General features: G+C 44.8%; 2 protein-coding genes across 13 annotated transcripts in view; one reads left to right on the top strand and one right to left on the bottom strand.

Moving 5' to 3' along the window:
* Positions 1-1,377: 1,377 nt before the first annotated feature.
* On the bottom strand, positions 1,378-5,891 carry LOC104911045 (uncharacterized). Its single transcript, XM_085224220.1, has 2 exons — positions 5,061-5,891; positions 1,378-4,647 (listed from the first exon to the last, which is right to left on the bottom strand). Exons 1-2 carry the CDS (start codon positions 5,572-5,574, stop codon positions 4,106-4,108), a joined length of 1,056 nt encoding a protein of 351 aa, XP_085080346.1. The 5' UTR covers positions 5,575-5,891; the 3' UTR covers positions 1,378-4,105.
* A 4,389-nt stretch (positions 5,892-10,280) lies between these two features.
* Positions 10,281-22,985, top strand: part of SOX6 (SRY-box transcription factor 6) — a 366,009-nt gene continuing 353,304 nt past the window's right edge. For 7 of the 12 annotated variants that reach the window (XM_085224215.1, XM_085224217.1, XM_085224213.1 and 4 more), the window contains exon 1: positions 10,281-10,407. The gene's annotated coding sequence lies outside the window, so the exon portion shown is untranslated. Of the gene's footprint in view, positions 10,408-10,815; positions 11,133-11,332; positions 11,623-11,919; positions 12,197-22,985 lie in introns of those variants that run through there. The other 5 variants (XM_085224216.1, XM_085224209.1, XM_085224208.1 and 2 more) reach the window with 4 other exon arrangements.

The raw sequence follows: 22,985 nt of genomic DNA, 5'->3' as shown, positions 1-22,985 counted from the left end.
TCTTTTAGCATCTTATAAACCAGCATGTAAAATAGCTTTGTAAACATCTGCTTTTCATTGTTAATTGTCAGGGAAAACTAGAGATTTAAATGCTGCTTTTGTAGCGTTCCTTAATCCTATCAGAAAGGCTAGCTGTAGATGCTTCTCTTCTCTCACTGCAAATAGCTTCTTCAGGCTGATTTTTCTTCTTCTTTTTTTTTTTTTTTATGTTTTCCTTCTCTTCTCCCCCCCCCACCCTTTAGTTTTGTTTTTAATATTGATAGTTTCTATTTACTTACAAACAGCTTGTTTCATGTCTCACTTAGAAAGGTCTTGCATATTCTAATCTGTGCAGCAACTCAGTAAATTTAAACAAAATGTACTATGTAATTATTGATTACCATGCAAGAATGGCTGAAAACGTACATTTTGTTCTTGAGGATGTGATCAGTATTTTTTTTTCATATAGAAACTATTGGATTAGGTATCATATCATATATGCAATGCGAGAACAAGAGTGTATGCTGACGTTGTCGTATAACGGCAAAAAGAAATAAGTAAATTTTATGCTGCTAAAAAACAATTATGAGATTAAAAAAAAAAACCTGCCTTTATTTTGGTTAACTTTTCTGTTTTAATAATCAAGTCATTAATGGCAGTTGAGTGTGTCTGGCAATAATTTACCTAAGGTAGCATTCATAACACACAGTAGCTGCATTCTACAGGAAAAATAAATCTATTCATGTTACATTTCCTACCTCTAAAGCTTCTTTCTTTGCTATTGTATTATGGTTCTGGATTTGTAACAATTTTGACTTTTTGATTTTTACACAAAGGGACCATTCATGATTTGAAACTATTTTATATATTATAGTTCTTTAAACAGAAATCTTTTTTCTTTTTCTTTTCTTTTCTTTTCTTTTCTTTTCTTTTCTTTTTTCTTTTCTTTTCTTTTCTTTTCTTTTCTTTTTTTCTTTTCTTCTCTTTTCTTTTTTTTTTTTAACATATTTTGTCCAAATCTGCTGCACTGGGAAATGATTTTCAGTCACAGGCTGAATTTTCCTATCTTTCGTCTTTTAAACTTCAGTGCTTCTTGAAGTGAAAGTCTCCTTAACTAGTAACTCCAGCTATGTGCTGGATTACAGTTTTAACAGTAATTTAGAACTCTTCCTGTTTTGTTAATTAATTAATAATTGGAGGCTATAGTTACTCGCTTGTATTTTTTATTCCTGCTTTTCTATATTTACTTCCATAACTTCTCAAAAGATTTGTTACACAGACCTCAGCATCACTGCATGTAAAATTAATTGAAATGACATATTGTCCCAGTTTCTATGACAACCATATCATGATGCCGATGCTCTCAAAAATTTATAAACTGCAATTTCAACTATGCTAATAGCACCAGACAGAGTTAACATTTATTTACTTAATATTCTTATTAGAATTAAGCTTTCAATACTTGATAAAAAGCAAACCTGAGAACAAGACGTATTTCAGCATTTTCCATTTGCTTGATGTCGGTATTTTTGTAAAGGAGTTCTACTTGTTATGAGAACGTTTCTTAAAATCTAACTGTGATACACAGTGTTGATAAAGAGCTCGTGACAAATAAAACATATATCATCAGTCACAAACTTTTAAATCCAACATCCCAGAATAACAGCTACACTGTAATTTGCTGTAACTGATTTGCAGATAGTCTTGTTTTGCTAGGGAATACTGAGAGCCATGTATGCCTATTTCTTTTGTCCTAGATGCTAAACCTCACATGTTTGTGACACGAGTACCGACGCACTTACACAAGTAAAGCCACAAGAAGGAGAGTCTGCGTGACCAGACACAGAACTGTAAACCCACTTACAGTATCTACTTATGTTACTGCCTTATTTCATTGTAAATGCTAAAAACCTTCTGCCTTGTAGTGTGAATTATTTTTTCCATATTAAATACATACTTTCAGTATAATCATGCCATTCCATCAATCTGCAGGCTTTTAGAAGTTAGCTGATTTTAGCAGTTTGACAGGGAACTCTATTACTCAAGCAACACTCACATTGGAATCAATGACTGTTTTACTTGAGTAAAAAATTTAGGAGCAATGTAAGATGCCTTATTCAAGTTACTTCATAATTACAGATTGCAATGACTTAAAAAATAGTGAATTTTGCTTTCAAAACATACTTATTTTATTCAGTATAACTTGCACTTATTAAAAAAGTGTGTTTTATAGTCCAAATTCATGCTTCTCGTGTATAAGACTTATTGATCATTGATTCAAATAGGAAATAAAACACCTTGATCTTCCAGTCATTTGTCTTAGGAAGATTCCAAAGCAATCGAGTCACATTTACTGTACTTCAGTCTTAAATTTGATATTATGCTGGGGGAAAAAAATCATATAAATGAATGTTCAAATATGTTGAGATCATGTCGCATTTTAGTTTTTAACAGTCTGAACACTTTCAGCAGTTCCTACCCAGTGTTCCCGGCTCAGTAAGCTATATTAAAGCACGCTTGGAAAGATTTATACAGTGATTTGCTTCTTAGCTGAGTCTGGTGCAAGAAGTTACTACTGCATGTTTTGGTTAGGAATCGTGAAGTGTTCCTAGGGGTGATCAAAGGGAGGAGGTGGCCATCCCACCCGTGCAGTGTGCCATGTACGTATAACCCTCGTGCAGAATGGGGCAGGCCAGGACGGCTTTGTACCCCTGGAGCTCTGTGGAGACATTTTCACCTTTGGCGATGCTATTTTCTGAATGGTTTATCCATTTTGGCATCACTGTTTTAATGTTTTTAACAAGAAGTATGCACTGCACATGCACAGGGTTTGAACTTGGGAGGGGATCAGCCGGCAGTGGCTTAGGCCTCTCCTGAGCTCACGGGAACATCTTAAAAACAATGCATTTTAAAAGTGCACAGCAGTAGTCATATGAAATACCAAATCATTGGCAATCCTAAGTACTCAGTTTATTTCTGTTCATGTATCATATGTATGCGGCTTGGTGGCAATGCACTTATTTGTAATGTGGGCCAGTCCCCAAGTCAAAGGCAGCTTTGTGTTTTTATTCTGGCCTTTGGATTTTTTTTGGTTTTTGAATAGTATCTTGTTTGTAGTGTAGTAGTTAGGTCGGGAACTTTAAAAATATACTCTGGGCTGCCATATAAGATAGCACTAGTGTGGGCTACAAGGAATCCTCAGCACGTGCTTCCTCCCAGCTCCTCAAATAGGGGGGTACAGTGCTTCTGTGTCCTTCCCCTTGTGCAACCTCAGCTATCCCTGAGCTGGGGCCGATGGTGCAGCAGTGTGGGAGGCCCCACAGGTGTGTGTGCAAGGAAGCGGGGCCGTGGGATGGATGGATGGATGGATGGATGGATGGATGGATGGATGGCTGCCATGTATGGTGGGTATCTCCTGCACCGCTCCACTTGCTGATGAAAACGGATGTTTGAAATCATTGTTCATCTTGGACTGCTTTTATGTACATTAACTGTGTTTTATGGTCACCCTATTATACAGAGATGGCAGTAGAGAAACGATCAAGTTGACAACGAGACAAATCCAGGCGATAGCTGAAAGAGCCAGAATGGGAAGAGCATTTCACTGGAAAATAGCACTCTCGTGATTCATTTGCAGAACTTACTCTGCCAATGCAACTCGTAGCCAAGAGCTGGGTGACTTCAGCTTAGCCGGCGCAGTTAGTGCCCTGTTGGTGACGGGACATCTGGGCGTGATGAATGCTTTCCGGTGCTTTGGGGAGAGCATCGATCCTAGCAGCTGCTGAGTCCCCGGGCAGCACACCTTCCTGGCTCAGGGCTCCTTGCGAGAGCAGGGCTGGGAGCAGCAGTGTGTGGGATACGCTGTGCTCCCATCGAACAGCACCTGTCTCCTGCTGCTGCTGCTCCCTTGCTGTAGCTTCCTTGTGCCCGGAGCGTGCCCAGGAGTCTCCTTGTGCTGAGCCTTGCCTGCAACTTGAAGTGGTGTCACTCCAAACAATGCTTGTGGGTCGAACAGCTTAGTCTTATTTTTTTCTTTTTCTTTTTTAATTTGCCTTCTATTATACGAATCGAGTGTAGATTACTAACCTAGCCTGTGATTTGACATCCCCGGGGAAGACCTGCGAAGTTAAACCGCCGGGAAAGCCCGGGCAGCGGGAACGGCCTGCGTGTGCCCGAGGACGGGACCGGACCGTGTGAGGCTGCGGCAACGGCAGCGCGGCCCGGAGCCCTCGGGGAGCTGCGGGGCAGCGGGACGGCCGGGAGCGGCCGGGGCTGCTTCCCGCTGGCCGAGGATCGCGTAGGGCCGCTCCTCTCCGCCAATAGGCAGGCGGGCAGGGAATACCCCTGGCTTTTTTCTTCGCTTTGTGTTTTCCATTTCCAAGCCTTCGATTCCGCCCTTCTTTCCCTCACCCGCGTGTCCGTGTGCGTGCGGGCCGGCCGGCGCTCCCACGGCGGAATTTCCCGGCCCCGCGCCCGCCGGCAGCGGATTCTTCGATGACTTTCGCGCTGCCGCTACCGCTGTTTGTTTTGCTTTGCGAAGTGCTAATCCGAGAGCTCCTTGGCAGGCGGCGGCTCTCGCTGCTTTATACGCGCCGGCCTCACGGTGGCGTTTTAAGCACGTAAACAAAGCCCGAGTGAGCGGAGAGGCAAGCGTGTTTTCTAGTTTACCTTTATTAGAATAACAGTTTCGTTAATGTTTTGGATAAATCAAAACTGCCTATTAAAGCGGTTCGAGCACAGGAGCTGCGCGATGCTCTGCGTCAGTGGAAGGTGTTTGAATCTTCCCGGCCGGCACAAAGCCGCGCTGAATTAGAGCGCTCTGTGTCAGCGTCACGGCGCGGTCTCACCTGGGGTTGTTTTTCTTCCCCTTCTCTCTCTCCTCCCCTAGCCTCCCAGGAGAAGTTTACAAAGAATGCGATTGAAAGTGCAAAGCGGCAGATACCGACGTTAAACTCTGGCTCGATTTCAGTATAACGATCTGAGACACGGCCCCGTGCCGCCGCCGCCCTCATTAATACAGAAGCATGCCCCTGGGACCCGAGTCACCCGGAGAGAATAAACACAATATAGAGTCATCTTACCTCCGAGCCGAGAGCGCACCGTTAGAGGTAGGAGAGGGAGAAGTGCGGCCCTCCTCCGGCCCGGCCCGGCCGCTCTGTCGCGGGGCTCCGGCAGCGCTGCTGCTGCCGCCCGCCCAGCTGGGATCCGCTCCCCAGCGCGCTCCCCCCGCCCCCGGCAGGCAGTCCCCAAAGTCAGCCCAGCGCGAATCCGCGAGTCAGGGGCAGCGTTTCGAGTCAATCCTCGCTGCTGCGAATCCCCCGTGGTTTCTCTCCGCCAAAGCGTGGGACAAAATTGCTGCTCAGCCTGAGTTTTTGTCAGGCGTCGTTGGCGATCTAGCAGGTAAGGCGGCTGCTGGCTGCCGGCGATTCCCGCTGCACTTGCAGAGAGCGGCAGAAGCCGGTGGGAGTGTGGTCTGCTCTTCGTTAGGGAGGGGGGAACGGACCCTGGAGGTGATGCAGTGAAACACTTCGACTTCCTCGCATTGTGTTTGTCACAGATCACGGGCTCCGCTTCTGTAACATTCACTTCAAGCATTCTCAAACCCAACCGGAATAAGTTCTGATCCTCCCCTTTAGTTTACGTTGGGGTTGTCAAAGGATTAAATACGTGAAACTTTATTTGACCGTGGAGTTTGCAGACCCTGGGATCCCTGCGCGCTCTGGCCTTATTCTAATTCTATAGCGGTAATTACCCTTCGTTTCTTTAAGTGCAATAGATTTAGTGCCTTAGAGACTATGCACAGTTTGATTGAATTATTCATTTTTTTTTCTTTGGTGTAGACTGCATCTGGGGACTGATGTGACGTGTAGATTTTTTTTTTTTTTTTTTTTTTTTTTCAGGAACAAAGGGAATGTGGAAATGAAAGAGAGAGGGAGAGAGAGGCTGGCAGATGTGATGAGATGCGGTGAAGGTGTATCCAGCTTGGCACTCCCACTCCTCTCTTCTCCTCTCATTGCAGCCCTGGGTGACTCTCAGGCTAACACAAACAGCTTTTCTTCCGCAGCCTGCCCTCTGTCACTGTAAGTACAACAGCCTTCTCTTATCAGCATGCAAATTCCAGCCACTCACTACCTTAGCCTGGTGTTTGCACTTTAGATTTACAGAGGGGACCTTTAAAATGAACTTTCCTAGGCAGGAAGGGGTTTTCATGTCAAAGTTGCTTTTATTTTTCTTTGTAAAAGTTTATGTGGATTTCCCTTTTTCTCTCTGTTCCCCCCCCTCTTCCACTCCCCCCCCCTTCTTATGGAACGGGGATATGAAGTGGGGAGATTGTTGCTGCGGCTTTTTCCTTCACCGTCAGGGTGATGCAGTTTCAAGTGAAATTAAAACCTCCTTGTTCCTGCTTCTGCCAGGACAATACATTGTGTTGGCAGATGACGCTCTAAAGAATTCAGAGGTTTTTGGTTTGTTCTTTTTTTTTCAGTCAGATCCTTAGCTTTGGGCGTTCCAAAATGCAAACGTCCCCTAAATTTTGAGAAGATCGCCAGAGATACTTGTTGTAGGGGAACTCGCATCAACTGATGGTGTTGCTTAAGAAGAATACTGCAGGGATATGCCTTTTATCTTGTCTAACAAAACTTTCTCCCAGTCGAATGAACAGACTTTAACTTCTTCAGCTTTCTCTCAGATGCTGTTGATTATCTTGCAAAACTTTCTCTGAACATCTTTAACAAGCCTATAAAAAGTCTTCATTGTCGGAGAGTGTCAGCAGAGGGAACTTTGAAATATGCCTGTTAATTGTCCGGCATTTACTGGGGAGAGAGGGGAGTTAGAATGGGGCGAATGACTTTTAAGGCGGAATTTCTCGCCCTTTGAATCAAAACTTCAGAGACTGTTCTACCAACTCCACAGGAGTTGTGGGTTTGCTCGTCTTATCAAAGATGCGGTAAAACTCAACACACAGACAGGTCGCTTTGCTTGTTGAACGTTGCTTTACTTTTATGTGTTTAATGAAAGAGACGGCGCAAAATGCGCTGCCAGCTGTGAGCAGGTAAGTGCCCCGACGTGAACCGACAGGCTGATTCCTTCCCTCTGCGAGGACGCAGAGCAGCCCAGCATCCCTCCCCAACATCTGCCTGCGCTGGCTGCTGTGCCCGTCTCTAGCCTTAATGAAGAAAAGCGAGAGAAGAAATGTGAAATGTAGTCTCTAAACGCGTAGTAACGCTAAAAGTAAACGCGTTTGCTTGTTTCTCTGCACGTGCGTACGGCGGATGTTCACTTATACAAACAAAGAGGGAAGCGCAATTATTCCTGCGCAGAGCACATACACGCACATTTGCATACAATGCCCACGGAGTCCTCGTTTTCTACCGCGGGGAAGTTGTAACTGCGGCATTGTGTGCTGCATCTGTAACTTAATTGATCACACGGGGAAGCAACAAGCTAGAGAGTGTTACTCGCGCTCCGCCTGGGGACCCGGGCGCATCCCTGCGGTGCCCTGCCCCAGCCGAGTGGCAGCCCCTGCGCGGGGATTTCGGGAACGCGGAGGGATGCTTCTCTGCTTCGGATCTGGGTGGGCGGCTAAATTGTTCTGACACCTTCCTTATCTCTTGTCCCATCGCCGCCTCGTACGTAAGAAGTTGTGCGAAGGAGGATGCTACCTTCGAGGATGTGTTTATTAGCTTTCTTCTATTTTCCTTTAAAGGAAAAAAAAAAAAAAAGAGTTTCCATTAACAAATCGACGGGGTAGCGAACTCGGGCGGGATGCTTCGTCCTTATATTCTGATTGCCTCTGTCTCCTTACAGAACTCGGATTTCTTGTGCGCCAAAACTACTGGTCGTGCATAAAGTCAAGGTGTTTCCTTCACTCGCAGCAGGTTAGAAGGAAAATGCTGCTGACCGGGCACGGGGATTCTTACATTTAAAGATGAAGGAGGACGCAGCAGTATCTGGACAGGAAGCTATTTCCTGTTATTAAATCCATCCCGTAGATAACTGCAGCGAGGTGAATAGTTTGAACTAGGTGAACACAGGTGTATACAAACTCGGTATTTCCGACCTAACAATTTATTCCAGCTCCGAATTACAGGTTTTTAGAATCTGTTATTAAAATTGGAAGAATGTGTGGAAATTAGCTGCTATGCTCTCAGCCAGCTGATTTATGATGAAGCTTTACTAGATAAATTTCAAGTTGTTTCAACGTGCTTGTTGCTTGCCGAGCAAGACTCGATTGCTCCTTTTATTGTAGTGAAATAGTCAACAAATCCCTTATTAGACAGGTCTGCTGTTCCGAGAGGTTCTGACTTCCAGCTCTTTTTTCCAGGGCTGGACCAGACAGGGACAACAGCACCTCGGATAGCAGGGTGGGGGCTGCGATGGGCACTGCTCTAGCAGGGCTTGGAGCCTCGCATCTTGTTAGCAAAATGAAATAGGGCCACGTCAGGTGTGCCATCACAGTAATGCCCAATTTTCATCACGTCCTTATGAGGCAGGGTTCATTTGCAGGAGGGCTTCTGCTTCTAAGCTAGCCTGCAGATTTCAGCTTGTGAGAGCAAGGAAGTGAAATCAGGCTTTCTCCTCGTCTTTTTGGCCTCTGTAAGTTATGAAGCTATTTTAAAATTTAAAAGTTTCTCTGTTACTAACTGTTCCAGGCGCCTTCTGGAAAATGGGGAGAAAGTGCCAAAAATACAGAGATGAATCAACAACTTCTCTCTCTCTCATTTTGTGGGCTTGAGGTTGCTTTCCGCACTCCCATCCTAACAACAGTTTAGCCTATAGGTGTGAATAATATCAAAAGAGGCAGACGTTAGCTCTGCAGAGCTGCTTGCCCACCTGATCTGCGGGCCCCTGACAGTTTGAAAGTCTCTTTTATGTTTACCTTTGGAATGTAAAAATGCGGGAGAGAGACTTTCTTGGCTCCGCAGCACACCGTGCCTCTGGTTGACTCTCCCTCATTTCCTTGGAGTTTTCCCCTTCCCGCTCCCGGATTTTCTCCCCGTTGGCACTCTCGAGGGAGCGTGAGTTCCTAAATCGGTACTCGAGTCCCTGGCCGTTGCCTTTTAGCAGGGACGTCTTCGTACATCGCCGCTGCCGAGAGCTCTCGGCATCACGGCGAGAGTCCATCCGAAGTCGGCGTTCCCCGGCCCCTACCTGCCCGCCCCCGTCAGTCGCGCTCACGTTCGTGCCTCCCTTTGAGCGCCCCGCGGAGCGATCTGTGGGCTCCGAGCTCCTTCTGCCTCCCCTCCTCCGGGCTCCCGCAGCCCGACTCCCACCGCCCGCGTCATTTCTACTTCTGCTTTCGCTCGCTTTTTACTCCGGCCGGGCTGCGGGATCGGGCTCCTCAGAGCACCATCTATCTATCAGCTGTCAGCGGGCTCTCGCGGAGCGCTTCCCCTGCGCGTCCCCGCTTCCCCGCCGGCCCGGCCCGCGTCCCGCAGACCGTCTCCCCCTTCTTCCCCTTCCCTTCTGCTCTTTACTTTCACCCTCCAGGGCGGCGGCAGAACGGTGCCGCTCGGCGTGTGCCGGGCAGCGGCGCGCGGGCGGGGAGAGCCGGGGTCCCCCTGCGCTCCCCCCGCGCAGCCCGCAGCTCCCCCGGCCCCCGCCTCCCCCTCTTCCGGCCCTCGCCCGCCCTCCCCCTGCCCGCCCTCGCCCCCCTCCCGGTAACTTTCTGGTACCTTTCCTCACCACTCCGGGCAATCAGTGGTCATTAGAGGAGAGAGGTTTAAGGTTTCATTTGTCTAATAGCAATGTGAGTGGTGATAGCTTCTCGGGGATGCGGCTGGCAGCCCGGGGTGATTTCACTTTCTGTTTTGTGCTCACTTTCTCTGCAGTTGTTGCTTTCCCCGCTCGCTCGCTCCCAGGCTCCCTCTCCCTCTCAGCCTTTCCTCTCCCTCTCTCTCTCTGTGTTGTCTCATCTTGCCTGTGCTGTCTGGGCGGGGGAGCCCTGCCTCCTCCTGCCTTCCTCAGATCAATGCCCTGGCCACTCACTTTCTGATGTTGCACGACGGGAAATGCTTTGAATACTTACGACATGGCCGCTCACATTGATTGCCAAGATTGACAGCAGTAACCATCGCCTTCACTTGTTTCAGGAGGGAAAAAAAAATAATAATAATGAACCTGATTGTAAGCAAATCTCCAGGCAACCCATCCGCAAACTTCTAACGATCGGGATCCTGCACATCCATGGCCCGGAGAAACACCAGCAGACTCTAGCTCATTTCTTTTTCTTTTCTTTTACTTTCTTTCATTTTACCAAATTACTACCCGTTTATTTCCTTCTCCCCCCTTTCACCCCTTCCCTCTTCTTTTCTTTTCTTTTCTTTTAAATTTTATTATTATTTTTTTTTTAATGAAAATTACCGAAGCGCGTTGCAAAAAAAAAAGGAGGCTCTCCCAGTGCTTTGTGCCACACTGGATCCCGAGGAGGTAACCAGGAAAAAACAAGCCCTATTGTGTTGTATACCTGTTGTTTGCTGTGGTGTGTAGTGCTGCGTTGCTTGGTGGCGGCGGTGGTGGTTTAATGGGTTTTCGCTGGATTTATGTCGCTTTGCAGGAGAGAATCCGGTTCCCCCTGCGCTGTCTTTAATGGGTTGTTAGTTGCAATTGAGTGAAGGAGCAGCGTCCGGAGGTAGCTGTGTTGTTTAGCTTTTAACGTTGCTGAATGCACCCCTTCCCCCGCCTCCCCCTGCACGATTATTTACTTTGATACCACGAGGTTGGTGTTTTTTTCCTTAGCAAAAATTAGTTGTAGCCTCGTCCCCGGGCGAGTTTCCGGGGCTGCGCGAATCCCGAGGCTCAGAGACAGCGAGGGACCTCAGCACCCCCAAATCACAACACTTTCTCATCCTCCCCGAGTAGAGTTTATTTTAAAATGTAGTGACAGATCAGCGCTGTATTTTAAGCTCCCCCACGGCAGGCGAACACATGGTGCCGGGAAGAGATCGTACGCAAGGAACTAACACGAGAGGGAGAAAGAGAGAGAGGGAGAGAGGAAAAATAAAATCCGAAATCAATCTTGGAGAGCGGAGCGCTGCTGTCACCGCTCCGGAGCGTTCGCGTGGGTTTCTGTTCGCGGCTAACCCCGGAGGGCACGGCATGGAGCGAGGCGACGGGCGTTCAGTGGGGCTTTTAGATTCTCCTTTAAGTTTGAGGTGGGTGAGCGCTTTGAAGTTGGCCGCAACCGAGCGCCGTCCCCGGAGCGGGGAGCCATACAAAGCTGCGGGAGCTGCGGGCGGCAGTGCCGGCCTCGGCCACGGCGGGGCACTGTCCCGGGGCTCTGCGGCTCCCAGCGCCGCCTTATCTCCGCGAGCAGAGGGCTCGGATAAAGTTCGAGCGAAAACTTTAACGTCGATATCGCGCCCTAATTTGTGATACGCGAGGAGAGGGGAAAAGAGCACTCCATCATCGGAGAGCTCCGTTCGCGCCCGGCGAGGGGGCGATGCGTGCCGCTTTGTGGCAACGCCCGGCTCGGGAGTTCTCGCTGCCGGAGGTCATGCAAATCGACCTTAAAAGAATGCATAAGCCATAAATTAAAATAAACCCCTAGCCAGAGGCTGATCCATAAGTAGACAATACCTAACCTGGACAAAACGGCTTCCTTTGCGAGCTGAAAAAAAGACTAGTGCCTAAAGTAAATGCGAAGTAAGTTTTCAGGAAGTATTTCACTTGTTATTATCGCTGTTCTTAGTCTGCCTTTAAAATAAAATAGTGACAGTTGCGCGGCGCAGCTGTTTACAGGCAGTGCCGTAGGAGCCGAGGAAGGCAAGGTGTGTCTGGCGGAGAGCTCGTGCTTTTCCTGGCGTTCGCTACCTTCGAAGCTGTTTGGATTTTTGAGTGGGGATAAGCGGCCTCTTTAACCGTATAAGCAATTGAATGTTTTATCTCGAATAATGCCGAAGAGTTTACGGACAAATCTGGGTTGCCTGCAAATGTCACATGCGCGCACACAAGCTGTGTCTGTATATAATAGTCTCAGGGCTTGTTTTTTTTTCCCGCAGTTTTTGACAATTGTTCCATTCACGATCCTGAAAGGAGTCATCAGTGGGAGCTAATGAGAGTGCCTCCGCGCCTTGCCCTGCTCCGGGGAGGAGCGGGCACCGCGCTGCCGCCGAGCCGCCCGGGGAACGCGTGCACACGTGTGGCGGCGCCGGGTCGCCCTTGCGGGAGCGCGGCTCTTAGGTGCGGGAGGGGGAACGTATAGGCGCGATGTGATCAGGTACCTACACGCGTGCGTTAATAATTGAGCTGCCGGGGAGCTGCTCCTCCGCCGGGAGAGCTTCCCGGCTCCGGTTCCCGGCTGTGCTCGACAGCGGCGAGCAGTTAACCCGCTTTGCAGCAGGGGCTGTGCGCTTTAGCAGAGCAGGGCCTTGAGGTCAATCAGAGGCACTGATCGTATCGATTTGATTGCTGTCGTTGCTTTCGGCGGACCGTTTCACAGCGGTTTTTGTGTGTGGGTTTTTTTTCTTTTTTTCTTTTTCTTTTTTGAAGGAAGGGAAGGAGTGAAAGTGGCAACGTGAAGAGACAATTAGTGTTGTGTCTGCGTGGCGGGGGGGCTGCGGGAAGTCAGCGTGCCGGGGGCCTGGGGACGCCAGATTAGCTCTGTCCTAGGGGTGTTTCCCAAAAACACAGACGGTAAAACTTTCTGTGATAAAGTCATATATCTTCGCCTGCTGTTTGGAGATAAGGTGTGTGTTTATTAAGCTAATTTAAATAGCCTTCGGCACAGGAGCGGCACTTTGTTCCTACTGTTTTCTTTTACCCTCATTTTAACATTTTTGGTGTTCCCATCTTCAGAGCCGGCCGTGAGGGCAGGAGAACGGCTTTATGCGGTCTCCCAGCAGGGTTTCGAGTCCAAAAATTAACGAATTTCCCTTCCCCTATTCGTGTAATGCAGTAGTTTTGAAACCTGTTTTGAGATTTTGACTTGACTTGACTTGTTTTATTGACGTGCTTGTGCCCACTCATTTAATTAAGCCATTATGCCATAAAGCAAATAGTAAGAATGAATGTGAGATATGTGCGCGTAGTCTGCCATTAGATACAAATATTCCTCTGGAAAAGAGGCTTTAAGAACTTTTCCAGCGCACCGTGAGTTCTTTGGCAATATCTTATTGCAGGTTTTTGTTTCAAGCCTGGATATTTTGCGTGGTCCTGTCCTCGCAATGTTATATGTGCACTCCACTTGGAATATAAACAGCGAGCGTACCTAGCAGCTCATTCTAGTAAACCTAAGAAATAATCTATTTATAGTGAGTACGTTTAAAAGAAAATAATGAGGTCATGCGGAGTATGCTGCAGTTTGAAGTAGCTCCGACACCTGGCAGAAACTACGTATGCCTTTTTTTCAGACTCCGCACTATCCATAACTTTTTCTTATAATACATTCTTGTGTTAAGTGAGAAAGGCTGTTTGTAAAACAATCCCCTGGCCGCTTCCAGCGTTGGGTGAAGCTGATCCTGTAATGGCATTTTGTTTTGAACAGTTGCTGTAGTTGAAGTTCCCTCATAAGGTAAGGTGGCACTGGGTCTGAAAGGAGGTCCAAATGCCACATTTATAATTAGACTGCCAATTCAGCACATTGTATCTATTGCTATACAGGGATATACTGCTGTGTCTGGTCTCTCAATAGACTGTATTCAGAATTAGCCAATTCAACCGCTTCAACTTTGGAGTCAAATTTAGAATAGGCAATGAGAGAAGGAAAGAAGGAAAACAATAATGCTTTCTTTTTTTCCTCAGCTAGCTATTAAAAGCCAAAGAATATACGGAAACCGAACCAGGCACTGTACTTGGAACCGGTGCCCCGAGCGCAGCCCGGCCAGCATCGCCTGCGAGCCCAGCCGAAGCGCGCTCCTCCGGGGGGAGGGGAAGGTGAGCCCCGGGCACGGCTCCCAGCGCTCTCCAGGCCGCTGCCCGGGCCGCCACCACGCTCCTGCGGCAGGAGGAGGGGGGGGGGGGCGGAGGGACGCAGCCCTGCCCCGGCCGCGCTGCGAGGCCTGGCCGAGTGCCTGCTGCCGCCGGCTGGAGCGGTGGGAGGGGGGCCCGGCGGCCCCTGCTCCGGGGCGACCCGCGCGGGCCGCCGGTGGCAGCGCCCTCCCGGGGGCCGCGGCGGCTGTGGCGGGGGCGGCTTCCTCGCGCCTTCCGGGGCCGCCGGGCCGGGGGCTTCTGTCCGCTATGTCCCCGTGGCTTCCAGCGCCTGGCCTCTTCTCTCCTGGCATACTTTTTCTTTCGCTCCCTCTGATTTCTCCGGCCTCCTCCCCCAGAACTTGAATTCATTCAGTGATGAGAAAGTAAGAGGCCCTTTGCTCTGCAATCTCGCATCCTCTGCTAAATGCATTATTGTCTCTCTTCTTTGCAGTTCCACTCTGCTGCAGTACTGCTGAGAGACTTAGCTGGGCTGCCTTGAAGCTCGCTTGGTTCCCTTTTCAGCTGTGTCGTTGGGTGCAAACTAGTGGCATGCGTACAACGCACAGTGCAAAGGGAGTCAGACAGACGGCTGTCTCCCCTGCATTCTACTGATTCTCCGCTGAACTTATGTAACATTTTGCTTCAGTTTTTTCTTGTTACGTTTACACCCTAACGAAAGCGAGAAGAGAAACCAAGTGGAGCCTGTCGTTTCCTTCGTTAGACTGTCAGTGCCTGACCTGTAGAAAGGAATAACTGACATCCAAAGTGATCTGCCTTCGCCTGTCACCTTGATTTTATTGACAACTGGGGACTGCTGGTGCTTGTTCCATAGCCAGCAGTTTTTAATACATGACCAGCGATTGCTAGTGGTCACTTCCAGCTGAACTTCTTTTGCATGGTGGGGAAAAATGCCTTTGGACATGTTCTTTGCATATTTGATCGTATTTTTAGTTGAATGTATGCGTGTACATCTGCTGTTCTTAGAGGCCTCGAGCTATCCTGTGGTAATAAAGGGCAGAGCTTTGCATGATGATAGCAAAACCAAATATTTTGTTCTCAGTGGGCAGCAGAAAGTTTCCTTAGTCATAACCTTATATCTACTAAACACTATAATCACCTTGGGAGATATCACTTCAGGAAGCATATCCATTAATCTTTTACACTTGGTTTGGTTTCACCCTGAAAAGTGTGTGGATCGCACTAAAAAGGCTTCTGTCAATTTATTTATTTATTTGGTGGAACAAAAATTGCTGGAGAAGCAGTGATGCACTTTTCTTTACACCCCATACAGCGGAGTGATGTATATTTCTCTTTCCATAGTGTGACTTGAAAGATCAGTGGGCTTGTTTGGCAGTGGCTGTGTGTAATGACTAATGTTTTTAAAGTTATGTAAATAGGGGTGTTTGTGGATATATAAGCTATGTCAGCTGAAGTGATACAAGGACATATTTTTAAAACATTTCAGTTAATATAGTAAATCAAGGAGACAGGGCTTTGAAACATTTCTACATGATGTCAGAACCTGCGAGCGAGGTACTGCTGTATGATGTGTTCGGTAGCTCACATACGGCGTATTTGCCGAGTAGCAGCGAAACACACAGGTGCACGTTCCAAGTTTTTCACTTAGCCAATTCCTATCTGTCTTTTCTTTTTGCTTTTCTTTTTTTCTCAGTGTCTTCTTGTGTATTTTCTTCACTATACGCCGTTTTCTGTTTTTTGTTTTCCCCTCAGGTAGAAGAGCAAGAATAGAAACTTTAGGAGACTTATCAAAACATAGAAACCGAATTTCCTTTTATTTTAAATGGGCTATTTGGAAATCTTCAGATACACATTTGATATATTATTGCTGGTCATGATACCATATTGTAAAAACAATTGTAAATAACCGTCTTGTAATCAAAATCCAGATAAATCTTGTCATTAGGAAGGTGGCATACAAAGCTGCTCTGATGTCTATGTGAAACAACCGTATGTTTACTTAACTGTAGATCTGTGCAGAAGGGAGAGATCTGATAGAGATATTCGCCGTAAAGCAGCTGATTTCTGCCGTGATAAAACTGGATGATTACACATACCTTTTCAGCACAGAAGTAGGTGTTCTTTTAAAACATTATTCTGTGGCAACAAACAAATGTTTGTGACATCATTGTGAGAGATTTCCTGCCAATTTTGAGTTTACTGTTTTTCAGAAAGTCTGGAGTTCTCTGGCACTGGTGAAATTGCTGCACATACCCATCGTATATTCAAGTATTCAGTGAAGTTTTAAATAATTCTCTTTCAATTAGTACAACAGGAACCTGAAAAAATGGATTTTCTCTTAAAGAAACAAGAATCTGTACATAGCCATTTCTTTCCTCCTCTTGTATATTTTAAAATCCTCGTATCGGTTTTATGTTTACTGTTTTGTCTCCTTAAATTAAGAAGAAGGAAAACAGTAGCAAGAGTTTGAAAATCATTGCTTGGAAATGATTTTAATCTAATATTTCTTGAGCTTTGTGAATTGGCAAGAGTAATATAAGATTAGATGTATTGGTGAACTAGGCTAATCAGAGTCATTCGTTTATAGTGGAGAATAAATATCTATCAATTGATGCTTTTTTTGAAGTCAGGCAAAACATTCCATCAAGTTAATGTGTTTAAGGGTATCATATCAGGCACAGGCAGGTACTAGAAGTGATGAAAAACAGATAACCTGCAACAAAATGATTTACAGATGGGTCATTATCTTCTGTGGAGAGGTTACACAGATAATATTCTTTATAAAAAAAGACTGTGATTCTACAGAGCTAGGAGAATTCTCTAAATAGATTGGAGTATTTAATGTTTTCTGTGCGACGGGCAGAATTTGTCGAAGTCAAAAATTCTTAGCTTTCTCATAGGCAACATATTGATATAAGATACCAAACGTACTGCTTTTGTATTTTAAATGTTCTTTCTGTTTATTTCAGTTGTTTGATAAAGTAAAGCTTGGGATACATTTTGCTTCTTTCCATGTGAGCTTCATAGTGCATACCTCTAAAGTAGGCACAGAAATGTTACGTACAAATTAAAAAAGAAACAAAAACAAAACAAAAAACCCAAAAAGATGGCAAATTTAATGTTGAGGGTTTGTTTATTTATTTATTTATTTATTTATGTATTTATTTATTACAGGATCTATTTCATACACTGAGTGCCAAAGTTACATCTTTTCTATCGGTGGTAAGACAGGGTGTCACTTAAATATTTTCATCTTTCTTCTTGAGCTAGACAGAAAGGTGTAGTCAATTGTTTCTCTGGTCTCTGGTAGTCTGATACAAGGCAACAGGAAAATCTAAAACCTCAGAGGTGAAGTATTGATTTGATTCCTAACTGCAAATCCTTCATATCATTGCTCAAAATATCTAACTTTACACCAATATTATCCATTCTTTTTATAGTGACACTGTGCTTAGTAAAAAACTTCTAAGCACTGAGGTCAGGTGTTGAGATTGGATTCTAGTTTATTTTTTATGAATCAGATAAAGATTTCTGTGCATGAGACCGTATGTGAAGATGAGAGAACAAGAACATTTCCATATCAAAGGCAATATATCTGAGGCTGCATAGTAATTAAAATGCAGTGGTTTGGACTGTGTGCACTAGCACTTACTCAGAGCGTTGTTGGGACCTTGTGCAGCATGCAGGCGGTTGTCTCTTGCATACTTCTAGAAATATACTTATAATTTTGTACAAACATTTATGCCAGTCCACACTTTTCTGTGGATAATTTGTATTTCATCCAAACCATTCAAAGTAGAAGTTATTTTTTGAGCAACCCCCTCATTATGGCTTTTGTGCGTCAACTATTTTTATTCTGGTTGTTTGTATTTCCTCTTACCAGAATGATGGCTTGTTTATAGTAGGGCTTTTTTTTTTTTTTTTGTGTGTGTGTGTGTGTGTGTGCTTCTCAAAGACCCCTTCCATATACCACTGAAATTTTACTACTTGCTTGAAATATCTTTTACTGGAAACAAAAATGATAGTATTTTTGAGATTTATTGAAGATAGCATGATTTCTTACATACCATACTTTATGGCAAATTAGAAGCATGTGCAGGAAATAATATTTTAATGATAAGATGCATTTACTTATTCCAACTAACTGTTATACAACACAAGGAGAATTAATACATCACTCCAAAGACCTACTCATGATGAGGGGGATGAGACTCAGCAAAACACATTGCAGGGTGCTCCCTGTCTGGATGTGCTTTTCTGGAACAAATGTGACTTTAATTCCAGAGCAGATTGCCCTGGAGAAGAGCTGTTCTGGAAGGGCTGCTGTTGAATTGTTTACTTCGTAAACTGTATTGGTCAGTGTCCCAGTGCGGAGGAGGCAGTGACTGCTGCAAATTTCCTCATTACTCATAGAAACTTGTTCTGCAGAGGCTGTTAATGCTCCGAATCTATTGAGGTGAAGCTTTTGGGAAGTCTTCGTGTTTAAACAGATGTTTGTACTGTGAAAGTTTTGCATTTAGGTAATCTTGCAATCTCGCTTCATTTTGCCTAGTTTTAGATTACAGTTGGTGTACGAGTATGTGAGTACTTTGTGCTGTAATATCACGCTTTCAGAGGAGGTTATGCATGCTTTTTAAATCTGTATTATTGTTGTGTATGGACTTGTTAAACTGAAATCCTGACCAGTTGTGGTTAGTAGAAACCCGTGGTATTTTTGCACAAGTAGGGGGGGTTAACCTCAATGTCATGGCCTAATTCCAGCTAAGATAGGATGTAGTTGCCCATCTACATTCTTCTTATAGTTTTAACTGGCTCAATTAATCCTTACTTCCTTTCCTAAAAGTAGAGTAGCGTGCTAAGGATACTTGCTACGTTTTGCCTCAGAAGTACCAAATCCAACTATTGAAATAGTAGGTGGACGTAGATAACGGACCGTGTTTTGGTAGCTTTCTGGATAAGTTTCATATGCCTGTCTGGCTAATTATTATTGGAGTGAACATTTTGAAGGATTTAATATACTGTATTAATATACTACGTACTATATTAATATACAATATATTTGAATGTTGAGCTGCTGACGGGAAATATTTTGGTCACATGGAGCTGTTTTCAGCTGCCATAAACAAGTGTGACTCCATTTACCGAAGTTGAAGAGTTCCATTTTACTCCAAGCAATAATTGTGTTCCTTAGGATGTGGTCCAGTTTCATTAGAATTCAATGGAAAGACCCTTCTGTGACTATGCTGGGAGGCAGGAGATGCATCTGAAGGCCCTGTTTGCGTTCAATTCAGTGTAGAAAATAACTTGCTTTGGTTTCAGTTAGGGTGTTGTCAAGTTCATCTGCATGATGTTGCTTACGGCTATAGGATGATACTGGAGTTCATCACGTGTCAACTATGTACTAGATCATACGTTTTTCCACACAGACTTTTCTAGTAGGTTTTCTGTTCAGAGTGTGAGCCTTCTGGCTATTGAATTTCTGTAAATGTAGAGACTGTGGTTATGCTTTTTCTTTCTTTCTTTCAGATACCCCTGACCTGCTGAGTTATATCTTCCTGCAGATTTTCCTCTTCTCCTTTCTCTCCTCTTCTCTCTCTCTTCTCTCTCTTTCCCTCTCTCTTCTCTCTTCTCTCTTCTCTTCCCCCTCCTCTCTTTCTCCTTCTCTCTTTCTCTCTTCTCTCTTTCTCTCTTTCCTCTTCCTTTCTCTCTCTTTCTCTCTTTCTCTCTTTCTCCTTCTCTTTCTTCTCCTCTTTCTCTCTTCCTCTTTTCTCTTCTCTCTTCTCCTCCCTCTCTTTCTCTCTTTCCTCTCTCTTCTCCTCATTCTCTCTTCTCTCTCTCTTCTTCTCTCTTTCTCTTTTCTCTCTTCTCTCTCTTTTCTCTCTTCTCTCCTCTTCTTCTCTCTCTCTCTTTCTTCTCTCTCTTCTCTTTCTCTCTTCTCCTCTCCTCTTCTCTTCTTCTCTCTTCTCTTTCTCTTTCTCTCTCTCCTCTTTCTCTCTTCTCTCTTCCTCTTTCTTTCTTCTCTTCCTCTTCTCTTCTTCTCTTCTCTTCTTTTCTCTTCTTTCTTTCTCTCCTTCCTTTCCTTCTTTCTCTCCTTTCTTTTTCCTCCTTTCTTTTCTCTCCTTTCTTTTCTCTTCCTTTCTTCCTTCTTTCTTCTCTTCCTCTTTCCTCTCTTTTCTCTCTTTCTCCTTTCTTTTCTCTCTCTTCTCTCTTCCTTTCTTTTTCTCTCCTTCTTCTTCTTTCTCTCTTTCTTCCTTCTTCTCTCTTCCTTTCTTTCTCTTCCTTTCTTTTCCCCTTTCTTTTTCTCTTCCTTTCTTTTTCTCTTCCTTTCTTTTTCTCTTCCTTTCTTTTTCTCTCCTTTCTCTTCTTCCTTCCTTTCCTTCGTTCTCTCCTTCCTTCGTTCGTTCCTTCCTTCGTTCGTTCCTTCTTCCTCTTCTTCTTCGTTCGTTCCTTCCTTCCTTCCTTCTTCGTTCGTTCGTTCCTTTCCTTCCTTCGTTCGTTCGTTCTTCCTTCCTTCCTTCGTTCGTTCGTTCGTTCCTTCCTTCCTTCCTTCCTTCCTTCCTTCCTTCCTTCCTTCCTTGCTGCTTAGGTCACTACAATAAGAACATACTTTATTCAACCTTTACTGCTAGTATATGGTAGGTGTACACAAGTAGGTATGTTTCAATATTTTTTTTAGTTGTATTTTTGTTATGGTATCTCCATTTATTTTCGTAGCTTGTCCTAATGATCAACAGTGAATTCTGAAGAAAACTCTGTCATGTTTTCTGATTGCATTTTATAGGTGTTAGTGCCCATTATACTGCCTGTTCACTCCTTGTAGAAATTATGGTACCTGTGGTATTTCCTTTTGAAAGTAACCGTGAAGTCTCTTCATTTGTTTCAAAACAGGTTAGGTATGATCAGTTTTTTATCTTGATTTTGTAGGCTAAATGGTGTTGGGATGGGATGAGGGCTACACGGACTGTGAAGAGTAAGTTTAGAGAACTGTAACAAGATGGAAGAACAAAACAGAACAGAGGTCAGGAAAGAAGGGCATTGCTACCTGCTGTTCTGGAAAAAGGAGTAAGGTAAAACTTTCTCCTTTCTGCTTATTGGCAGGACAGCAGATCTTTTGTATTCTTACTGGTGTTATTTAAGTATTTTTATACTTTCAGAGTGCACCAAATTCCAAATCTGACTACGTATTTGCTTGAGAGGAAAGGAACATTCCCATGCTGTAGGATCTGCCTAGATTCACAGCTCTGAGTGGGAAGTCAATTTGCCACCTTGAGGTGGAAGAGTGTGCTAATACTGGCTATTCTGCTATTTGGCTACTTTGACTTGGAGAGCAGATGCCTTTCTAGTTCAGAGCAGTATTGTTGCTGCAGGTAAACAAATCACAGACTCCTTTTATTCTTCAACAAATGCTACCGCACTTTGGGTACAGATTAGTTTATGCTTCACAATGCCCTCATGCTTGCTCATCATATGCGCAGTGCTCCTGAGCGATGGCGTGTTTCAAGCAGCCCCCATTAGGGACAGTGGTCCCCCTCACTTCATCCCTTGCTGCCTCTGAATGCAAGCTTATGGAGGCATGATAGAGCAGACTAGGCTTGTGTCTGTGCTCACTCACAATGCTCAATCTAGACTTGAAAGAACCATGTCTACTGAGAATTCAGGTAGTTAAGTGGGCTGTCCTTCCCAGCTTTGCAGATCTTCCTTCAGTCTTTGGTGGAACCCTGGGAAAGTCTTGTTTTCTTTCCTTACTTGTGTACAAAGCCTTTCCTCATGTTTCCTCTCCTTTTTCCTTACTCAGTGAAAACTCTCCATATTATTTTAATCTTCACCACTGCCTCTAAACAATAATGATTCAGTCTGCAATGTTTATTTTAAGAGCGTATCAAAAACTCTAATTAGTGATGTTAGTTGGAGATGCGTTGCCATGTATTCTAGTGCAGATATGGTGCCAGATCTTGTGTGGAGTGAGTGGGTGTGTCCACTAACAGTTGATTTTAAAGCACCACTGCATGACATACTGCGATGGGAGTGGGATCAAATTACTGTCTAGAGGTCACGATGATGCCCTAAAAGTGAAAGATGTTTATTCTTCTGGGCATTATGTAGAGTATTTTGAGGGAAAGAGAGAAAATAGGTAGGAGGGAGAAGGTAGATGAAGTAATCAAAGAGTAATTGCTGAGAATTTGGATTAATTACTTAGTTTCTAATTTATTAAGTCCACCCTTGAACAGGCTGAATTCCAATTTTATTTATTTAAGTACAGAATCTTAGAATCTTTTGAGTTGGAAGGGACCCTTAAGGGACCCCATCTAGTCCAACTCCTTTGCAGTGAACTGGAATACCTACAGCTGGAGAGGGATGCTTGGAGCCTTGTCCAGCCTGACCTTCAATGTGTCCCAGGACGGGGCTTCCACCGCCTCTCTGGGCAACCTGTTCCATTGCCTCACCACCCTTACTGTAAAAAACATTTTCTTTATATCCAATCTAAATCTCCCCTTTTTAAATTTGAAACTATTTGCCCTTGTCCTGTCAGATCCTGCTAAAGAGTCTGTCCCTTTCCTTCTTATAGGTTCCCTTTAGATACTTAAAGGCCGCTTTCAAGTCTTCCCAGAGCCTTCTCTTCTCCAGGCTGAACAGCCCCAGCTCACTCAGCGCATCCTTGTAGGGGAGGTGTTCCATTGCTTGGGTCATTTTTGTGGCCCTATGAACACGCTCCAAGAGGTCCACATCTCTCCTGTACTGAGGACTCATCTGGAACACAGTATTCCAAGTGAGGTCTCACTAGCACAGGGTAAACTGCACTGAGAATACTGAGCACAAGCAACTTAGTATTCTGCATAATGTGACCAAAAGGAAAAGGAACAGGAAGGAGTTGTTATGCTGCGTTGTATGTAAGGATGATCTCTTACAGAAGTGCAAACTTCAAGGCATAAGCTGTTTCTGATCCTACTTCTGATGGATTTTTTTCTTTTTTAAAATAAAACTAACACAGAATTGACTAGGATAACAAATGAAACAGTAAGAGAAAAATCCAGTCCCAAATTGTGTTTGATTACTGCATTCCTCTTCTGGAAAACCATATTTCATTAATTCAGCATGGGATGATTAGATAAAGAAGATGA

Source organism: Meleagris gallopavo, chromosome 5 (genome assembly GCF_905368555.1).
Source record: "Meleagris gallopavo chromosome 5, MGAL_WU_HG_1.1, whole genome shotgun sequence".
Taxonomy (NCBI): domain Eukaryota; kingdom Metazoa; phylum Chordata; class Aves; order Galliformes; family Phasianidae; genus Meleagris; species Meleagris gallopavo.
This window is presented reverse-complemented; position numbering and strand designations above follow the sequence as displayed.